The sequence below is a fragment of the Hylobates moloch genome, unplaced genomic scaffold (genome assembly GCF_009828535.3).
Source record: "Hylobates moloch isolate HMO894 unplaced genomic scaffold, HMol_V3 SCAFFOLD_14, whole genome shotgun sequence".
Taxonomy (NCBI): domain Eukaryota; kingdom Metazoa; phylum Chordata; class Mammalia; order Primates; family Hylobatidae; genus Hylobates; species Hylobates moloch.
Window position 1 is genome coordinate 71,178,741 of NW_026652289.1, and position 9,854 is coordinate 71,188,594.

Consider the following 9,854-nt stretch of genomic DNA (forward strand, 5'->3'; position numbering starts at 1 on the left):
AAAAGTACCTTTCTAATAAAAATAAAAATTTTATTAAAAGTACCTTTTAATAAAAATAAAAAATTTTATTAAAAATGCTTAGATTAATTTTCATTTCTTTTGATACATGGCTAAAGGCAGAATAAAGATATCTTGAGAGACAGTTTGTTATTTTTAAATAAGGTATGAGCACACCTTGCACAGTGTAGGATTTTAAATACGTTAGTAATATTGTGTTTCAAAATTAGAAATCAACAGTCTGCATTCTAGAGTGTCACTTCTAAACTCAGTAAACATACATTTAACTCACACAAGTTTCTTTTTTTTTTTTTTTTTTTCCAAGGTGGAGTCTCACTCTATCACCCAGGCTGAAGTGCAGTGGCATGATCTCGGCTCACTGCAACTTCTGCCTCCCAGGTTCAAGCGATTCTCCTGCCTCAGCGTCCCAAGTAGCTAGGATTACAGGCCCGGCTAATTTTTGTATTTTTGTAGAGACGGGCTTTCACCATGTGGGCCAGGCTGATCTTGAACTCCTGACCTCAGACGATCCACCCACCTCGGCCTCCTAAAGTGCTGAGATTACAGGCGTGAGCCACCGTGCCCAGCCAAATGAAATCGCACAAGTTTCTAAACTTGATGAGTTAACTGGTTAACAAATTGGGTTTGTTTTCTCATTTTCTCTCTCGTTTTTTTAACTTTAGGTCTTCATGTACGTTTAAGCAGGCTGGGTGCTGTTTCAAGACTACATGAATTTGTGTCTTTTGTAAGTGATTCTACTAAGTGTTGATTTGCTTATATTCTGTTTCTGAATACCTCTTGGTTGATGGACGAGAAGGAAATAATATTTAGAAACCCACCTGAGGAATTCCCATTTAGTAATTTTACATCTTCCTATAGTACATTGTAATCTGAGTCACAGGGACTTAGACGTCATCTAGTTCAAGCTCTTCCATTTTACACGTGAGAAAACTGAAGAATATGTAGTGGCATAACTTGGAGACACATCTAAGCTCTGTGAGAAATGATAAAATTGACCTCACTCTATTTCAGGAGGACTTTCAAGTAGAGGTACTAGTGGAATATCCTTTACGTTGTCTAGTGTTGGTCGCCCAGGTTGTTGCTGAGATGTGGCGAAGAAATGGACTGTCTCTTATTAGCCAGGTACAGCAAAGCCTATTATTCATATTTATGAATGTGTTCATTTTCTAATTTTTTTCTCTTATATAATTTTACCCTGTGTTCCTAGATGTTACTGAGCGTATGTTACTATTCTCTTGTATAAACTCTTAGAAATGAAAGTTCTAGGAACTATATAGACATTTCTCCTATCCTGTTCACTGTGTATTCCATCTGAATTATAAACTAGGATGCTTGTGTGATAAATTAGGTGAAAGCCGGTAGTACCACCAGAGGCCTCCCCATTAACATAGTTCTTTTCTGAGAATTACCTTACTTAGAGGCCTTTAGTCTTCCCACCATCTGTCTTAATTGAAGGCCGCCTTGTAATTTTTTCTTCTGTTTTGGAGTAAATATGGAGCGGTGCTTTTCTTTTCTTTTTTTCTCCTTTTTCTTTTTCTTTTTTTTTTTTTTGAGACAGAGTCTTACTTTATTGCCCAGGCTATGGAGTGCAGTGGTGTGATCTCAGCTCACTGCAACCTCTGCCTGTGGGGTTCAAGTGATTTTCGTGCCTCAGCCTCCCAAGTAGCTGGGACTACACACATGCACCACTATGCCTGGCTAATTTTTGTGTTTATAGTAGAGATGGGGCTTTACCGTGTTGGCCAGGCTGGTCTTGAACACCTGACCTCAGGTGATCCGCTCACCTCAACCTCCCAAAGTGCTGGGATTACAGGCATGAGCCACTGAGCCTGGCCTTGCATTTCTTAAAAGGTGGAGAAATAGGTCTTGTAAAGTTAGCACTTGGAAGAAAAATGGTATTACGCGTTTACCTCTGTAACAAACCTACATGTCTTGCACATGTATCCTGGAACTTAAAATGAAATTAAAGAAAAAAATGGTATTATGATTGAGTGTAGAAATTGGTTTACTTTTATTGAAGTAGGTATTTTAAACTTAGGGAAATTAAATTATCTTGTTATACATGACAGTAATAACTAATATAGAACATTTTTAACACTGGAGTGATTTCATGCCGTATGTCTTCACTTCGTCCTCGCTATTCCCTTTAAATGATTCATGGATTTACAACTTATTTTTTGCCACTAAGGATTTTTAGGGGTTTCTAGCCTAGAGAAAGTTTTAAGGTTAGGTTTTCTTGAGAATTTTGCTTGAAATAAAATAATTCTTTTGGGATTTATTCTACCTATTACTTTATAGGTGTTTTATTACCAAGATGTTAAGTGCAGAGAAGAAATGTATGACAAAGATATCATCATGCTTCAGGTACCTATTTAAATTGTTTCTGATATTTGTATCTTCATCTTCCTTCTTGAATTGTTTCTAATAAGAGAAGATAATGTAATAATTTTTAACTTAAAATACTCTCACCGTTAAACTGAATATGACACATAGAAATAGAAGGGACTACTACATTATCTTCTGCAAACTTACTTTTTAATTTTGACAGTCCTACATGAGACAAAATGTTTTTCCATATAATAGACAAGAAATATGATTCTGGATTTCTTTCACAGATTGGTGCATCTTTAATGGATCCCAATAAGTTCTTGTTGCTGGTACTTCAGAGGTATGAACTTGCCGAGGCTTTTAACAAGACCATATCTACAAAAGACCAGGTATACCACCTGTAAATTATGTGAATTAATTTTAAAGGAAATATTGTTACTATTTCAGTCATATTTTATTTCAGTCGTATTTAGCCATATTTTAAAAGTTATTTCTTAACCATACCTCCTGAAATGACATGTATACATGTGGCACACATATATACACATATATAATCTTTTTAATCTAGAAAAATTAGAATATGTAGATTAACAAAGAAAAAAATCACATGAAAAACACTGCTTCCTAGAAATGATCACTTTTAAAGTTTTAGTGTCTTGCTTGTTTTTAAAACAAAAATTGTATCATTGTGCATGTGCTGTTTTGTAATCTGCTTCCTATGCTTAACAACATATTGTGAAAAGTTTTTCTTGTCGTGAAATAAGTATACAATTATATCATCATTTTTAATAACTATGTAGGATTGCACTATATGATGCATTATACTTTAAAGTCTATTACTGAAGAGATCTTTCTAGTTGGTTGGTGTTATAAACATTTGTAGCTCAGTATTTAAATACTTCTCTATTTTGTTAAGACACATTTTTATAAGTGGATTTGTTGGATAAAACAACATGTTTTTCTTCCTTTTTTTTTTGAGATGGCGTTTTGCTCTTGTTGCCCAGGTTAGAGTGCAATGGCGCAATCTTGGCTCACTGCAACCTCTGCCCGCCCTGGGTTCAAGCGATTCTCTTGCCTCAGCCTCCTGAATAACTGGGATTACAGGCATGCACCAACATACCCAGCTAATTTTGTATTTTTAGTAGAGACAGGGTGTCTCCATGTTGGCCAGGCTGGTCTCGAACTTCTGACCTCGGATGATCCGCCTACCTTGTCCTCCCAAAGTGCTGGTGAGCCACCGTGCCTGGCCAGCAACATGTTTTTCTTAAGGCTCTTAATACATATTGTCAAATTGCTCTCAGAAAAAAGTCCTATTTAAGCTCTCTCTTGCAGTGTGTACATCTATAATGACATTGGTCTTTTTTATCTTTGTTGTCTCAGAGGTAATATACAAATTTTATTTTATTTATTTATTAATTGTTTTTGAGACAGGGTCTCACTCTGTCGCCTAGGCTGGAGTGCTGTGGCACGATCTTGGCTCAGAGCAACCTTCTCCTCCCATTCTAGTGATTCTCTTGCCACAGCTTCCTGAGTAGCTGGGCCTGCAGGGAGGGATGAGCCACCATGCCAGGCTAATTTATTTATTTATTTATTTATTTTTATTTTTATTTTTTTTTTTGAGATGGAGTCTTGCTCTGTCACCCAGGCTGGAGTGCAGTGGCACAATCAGTTCACTGCAGCCTCCGCCTCCTGGGTTCAAGCCATTCTCCTGCCTCAGCCTCCCCAAGTAGCTGGGATTATAGATGTGCACCATCATGCCCAGCTAGTGTTTGTATTTTAGTAGAGATGGGGTTTCACCATGTTGGCCAGGCTGGTCTCGAATTCCTGACCTCGTGATCCGCCTGCCTCGGCCTTCCAAAGTGCTGGGATTACAGGCGTGAGCCATTACACCTGGCCAATTTTTTGTATTTTTAGTAGAGTCGAGGTTTCACCATGTTGGCCAGGCTGGTCTGAAACTCCTGAGCTCAAGTGATCTGCCTGCCGTGGCCTCTCAAATTGCTGGAATTCTAGGCGTGAGCCACTGTGCCCAGCCACATCTTTGTTGTTTGAATATTTGAAGTACCAGCCTATAGAGTAGCCCTTAACTACTTTGAATTCATGAAATCACATTATTTTATTCTTTCAAATTAGAAGTTACTCCTGCTAGTAAAATTTCTTTGGAAAAATAATAAATAAGTATATAATTTTTTTTTTTCCTTTTTGAGATGAAGTCTCGCTCTGTCGCCCAGGCTGGAGTGCAGTGGCTTGATCTTGGCTCACTGCAACCTCTGCCTCCTGGGTTCAAGCGATTCTCCTGCCTCAGCCTCCTGAGGATTACAGACGCTGTAATTACAGCCTCCTGAGGATTACAGGCGCGCACCACCATGCCCGGCTAATTTTTGTATTTTTAGTAGAGACGAGGTTTCATGATGTTGGTCAGGCCGGTCTCAAACTCCTGACCTTGTGATCCACATGCCTTGGCCTCCCAAAGTGCTGGGATTACAGGGGCGCACCACCACACCTGGCTAAGTTTTGTATTTTTAGTGGAGACGAGATGTTGGTCAGGCTGGTCTTGAACTTATGACCTCATGAGCCTCATGCCTCGGCCTCCCAAAGTGCTGGGATTACAGGTGTGAGCCACCACACCTGGCCTCGTATAAAATTTCTAAATCAAATTTAAGAATTAAAGAACTCTGGGATAGCCAGGAGCAGTGGTGCATGCCACTGCGCCTGGCCAAAAAATGTTTTTAAATGAAAAAAATAGAAGTTACTTGCAAAGGGCTAACGTGAATAGGATATAAAATGCAGAGCTAATTTTTAGTTGTTTTATACTTAGTGAAAATCAGTATCTGATTTAATAGTTTAAATGAGGGGCATGTTAAGAGAAGGATACTCTCACCATATAACTGTTGGGAATCTATTTGAAGGCACTTTCTCACTAACCCAGGTAAGAAGGCAGCAAATAATAGAAGAAGAGTTGAAGATTAGCATTAGTGTGCTTATTTATGACTATGTGGGGGATAATGATAATGAAAACGATGACAGTATTTAGCAATTATATGCCAGGTATTGTTGAATTTGATGTCAAAAAAGGGAACTATTGTAACTATTTGTGCTGTGCACACACACACAAAAAATACTAGACTGGATGGACCATGAGTCTCATCCCGAAATGCATGTTTTATGGAGGTTTTTGGTTCTTCCATAACTAATTTACTCTTTTTCGATTCTATAGGATTTGATTAAACAATATAATACACTAATAGAAGAAATGCTTCAGGTCCTCATCTATATTGTGGGTAAGATTAAAACACAATGTTTTGAAATAGAACATGGGTTACTTTTTAGAGAGACCATTTATATGAACTATAATTGATCATTTTACTCCTTATTCATATACTGCATTTAGAAAATCACCTTCACAAAAGTACAGATTTTACATTTTTATTTTTCAGTACCTGATGTGTAAATGTTTTGACTTATTTGGAGGTCATCTAGTGCTAAAAATTTTATATATATTATAGGTCTAAGTAAAATATATTTTCATTGTGTCATTCTGTTTAGTTATTTTTTGCAAATATTGGTCATACTTAGCTTTGTTAAGGTTACTTAGAGAAAAGAAAAAAAGTGTTCTTTGCCAGAAATAATGTTTATCAAGTTATGACATTGACCCATAGAAATGTGTCTTATAATTCAGTTGAGATTAATATAAATATTCGGTGCAGAAACACTATATTCGAACCTATTGAATACAAATATATGCTATGTCATAGTCTGTGTTGATTTTACCAGCTGGTACATTCATTGCCATCATCTTGTTCTGTTTTGTTTTTTTGAGACAGAGTCTCACTCTGTCGCCCAGGCTGGAGTGCAGTGGTGCGATCTCAGCTCACTGCAACCTCTGCCTCCTGGATTCAAGCAATTCTTCTGCCTCACCCTCCTGAGTAGCTGGGACCACAGGCATGCGCCACCATGCCTGGCCAATTTTTGTGTATATATATATATATATATATATAATTTTTTTTAATAGAGATGGGGTTTCACCATATTGGCCAGGCTGGTCTTGAACTCCTGACCTCATGATCTGCCTGCCTTGGCCTCCCAAAGTGCTGGGATTACAGGCGTGAGCCCCCGCGCCCGGCTGTCATCTTGTTTTTGACTTCTCATTCTGGCTTTTGTTATTTACTTTACTGCACCAAACGCTGTTTGGTTTGAATAGTTCTTTAGTTGGGGATTCTAGCTGTTACCTAAGTCTGTAAACATGGATTCATTTTTACTTATTGTTTGTCAGAGAGCTAGTTGCTAGACTAGCTACATGTCTCAGCAGAAAGGGTAGTAAGCCTTTATTGCTGAGTGAGACTTAAACCTTCCTGTCCAGAATATGCCAGTTAGAAACAGATGGGAAAAAATGGGCAAATTAAGAATGTGTAAAAGATTTTAAAATTGATTATATACTTTTTCGAATTGTGAAAACTCAAGGGAAATTTTTGCATTTGTCCTTAGAGTACTATGTAAAGAATTTCTAATATTGTTGTATAATTTTGCTGTTTTATTTTTACTGTTTTATTATTCCTACTGTTATTTTACTATTATTGTGTTTGCCCAAATTTATTGTTTTTTTTCTTATGATTTGATTTTTAGTTAATACTTGTTCTGCTCCTGAGTTTAAGTTCATTACTTTCAGGAGTTGACATTTTTGTTTAAAAAATTATATTTCTGATCTATAGTAGAAAATCATTAAGAAATAGAAAAATATTTGGATTTAGTATCAGGAACTCTAGTCTTGGCCTTGCTACCAGCTTTCAAGAGCATGCAGTTGCATTCTTTGGGCCTCAGATTCCTGATTTGTAAAATGTGGAGGTAGCCTACATGACCTCTAAGGTTTCTTCTAGCACTAAAATTCTAGGGGATACTGTTTTTGGTGAAAAGTTATGAAAATTACAAAATGCTTTACAAATGTAAAGAGGAATGAATGTGTTGGAAACGAATTCACTTAACAAAAAGTCGTTCTTTGGCAAATTTGTAGAATTCATCAAATCTCTTAGGCAAGGGGTTTCTTTGTAACCCTCTGATAGATATCATAGGACTTCGTACAGATACTGTAGTGTTGAAAATCAGTGGTGACATAAGGCCACATATTGTAAGCCTTCTTAAGGCAATCGGAATTAGATGCTGTTGACACCAGTGAAGTTCTTATACTTATTTTAGCTATTTTCTCTCTTCATTTGGCAGTTTATTGTGATGAAAAATGGGAATCTGACCTTATGGGTATTTTCACAGCACCAGTCATTTTTAATACGTATTACTGTTTTGTCATTTAACACATAAAGACATTTTAAAGTATTTTGTTTTTCAGTTTTCACTTTGTTCTTTGTTAAATAACAAGTAGAGACAAAATTGAGAAAGATCTTGAAAGAAAAGCTATTCAGTGATGGCCACTGCTCATTCAGATGCCATCAACCATGTGTTCTGGGTTAGAAACACATGCTAATTTATTTGAGGGGCCTTGTTTATAATGTGTGAGTATGTGTATGTGTATGTATACGAATGTGTATGTATATGTATGTGTGTTTGTGTGTATGTGTGTAAGTAAGCTAAGACAAGGCCTGGATTCTCCTTCAGGTCACAGTTTTCTGCCTCTTTCAACATAGATTCTTATTCAGATTTGGGAACACATTCAAATAACTTTTGCACCCTCTCACAGATTTAATTTAATGCAGTGTTCTGTGTGTAAGTGCTTCTGATGGGGAGAGATTTAAATAGAAAATAATTATTCTACTTTTTTTTGTTTTAAATTATTTGAACTAGGTGAGCGTTATGTACCTGGAGTGGGAAATGTGACCAAAGAAGAGGTCACAATGAGAGAAATTATTCACTTGCTTTGCATTGAACCCATGCCACACAGTGCCATTGCCAAAAATTTACCTGAGAATGTAAGTCTGATTTTGGTTTTATCTCTGTTTACCTCAAGATGGGGTAGATTTTTCTTTTTCTTTAATTGGAAACTACTTCAAAATTTTAGGCAAAAAGTCCTATATTATTACCTTATAGATGTAAACCAATCACCTTCATCCTTTAGTGGTATAAATTTTAATTCTGGGAGAAACTCCTTTACTTTTTGTTTACTTTAAAATAAAGATTACTCCAGAGGAAAAAAGGGAACTTCTTGAAATACTGAAACTGGGTGGTGTGTTAATCTGGGTCTTCTGAGAAGCAAATCTTGTGACAAAACATTAAGATTTTTATTAAAGACAATGGTGAGGGATCTGGAAACAACAAGGGGAGCCATCAGATTCTGATGCAAATCTGATTCTCAGTGAAATAAAGAGAGAAGAAAAGTTACATAGAAGCATCCCAGACTGCTGGGCTTCAATGGCCTTTCCATCTGTCCGTCCCCATGTCTCCCAGAATGAGCCTGCATTAGTATCTCTGCCTTGCTCATTGTCTGGGAATGACTGGTGAGAAGCTTGGCCTTAGTTTCACCAGAGCACAGCAGTTGAGGCACGTGGTCATTTACTCCCTGTAACTAGATGTCTGCATGGTGCATTCTCATGACCACCACAGGTGGCATTTTTTTTTTTTTTTTTTTTTATTATTATACTTTAGGTTTTAGGGTACATGTGCACAATGTGCAGGTTTGTTACGTATGTATCCATGTGCCATGTTGTTTTGCTGCACCCATTAACTCATCATTTAGCGTTAGGTATATCTCCTAATGCTGTCCCTCCCCCCACCCCACAACAGTCCCCGGAGTGTGATGTTCCCCTTCCTGTGTCCATGAGTTCTCATTGTTCAATTCCCACCTATGAGTGAGAACATGCGGTGTTTGATTTTTTGTCCTTGCGATAGTTTACTGAGAATGATGTTTTCCAGTTTCATCCATGTCCCTACAAAGGACATGAACTCACCATTTTTATGGCTGCATAGTATTCCATGGTGTATATGTGCCACATTTTCTTAATCCAGTCTATCGTTGTTGGACATTTGGGTTGGTTCCAACTCTTTGCTATTGTGAATAGTGCCGCAATAAACATACGTGTGCATGTGTCTTTATAGCAGCATGATTTATAGTCCTTTGGGTATATACCCAGTAATGGGATGGCTGGGTCAAATGGTATTTCTAGTTCTAGATCCCTGAGGAATCGCCACACTGACTTCCACAATGGTTGAACTAGTTTACAGTCCCACCAACAGTGTAAAAGTGTTCCTATTTCTCCACATCCTCTCCAGCACCTGTTGTTTCCTGACTTTTTAATGATGGCCATTCTAACTGGTGTGAGATGGTATCTCACTGTGGTTTTGATTTGCATTTCTCTGATGGCCAGTGATGATGAGCATTTTTTCATGTGTTTTTTGGCTGCATAAATGTCTTCTTTTGAGAAGTGTCTGTTCATGTCCTTTGCTCACTTTTTGATGGGGTTGTTTGTTTTTTTCTTGTAAATTTGTTTGAGTTCATTGTAGATTCTGGATATTAGCCCTTTGTCAGATGAGTAGGTTGCAAAAATTTTCTCCCATTCTGTAGGTTGCCT

The 9,854-nt window shown here is 37.3% G+C and overlaps 1 protein-coding gene across 4 annotated transcripts in view; it reads left to right on the top strand.

Annotated features, from left to right (window-relative positions):
* Positions 1–9,854, top strand: part of UBR1 (ubiquitin protein ligase E3 component n-recognin 1) — a 161,079-nt gene that overhangs the window by 73,867 nt on the left and 77,358 nt on the right. For all 4 annotated transcript variants that reach the window (XR_009209698.1, XM_032175696.2, XM_058427577.1 and 1 more), the window contains 6 exons: positions 681–742; positions 1,030–1,140; positions 2,317–2,382; positions 2,634–2,735; positions 5,561–5,624; positions 8,134–8,258. Coding sequence is in view for 3 of the 4 variants with exons in the window: in XM_032175696.2 (XP_032031587.1) it covers positions 681–742; positions 1,030–1,140; positions 2,317–2,382; positions 2,634–2,735; positions 5,561–5,624; positions 8,134–8,258 (530 nt within the window). In the remaining variant the exon portion in view is untranslated. The remainder of the gene's footprint in view (positions 1–680; positions 743–1,029; positions 1,141–2,316; positions 2,383–2,633; positions 2,736–5,560; positions 5,625–8,133; positions 8,259–9,854) is intronic.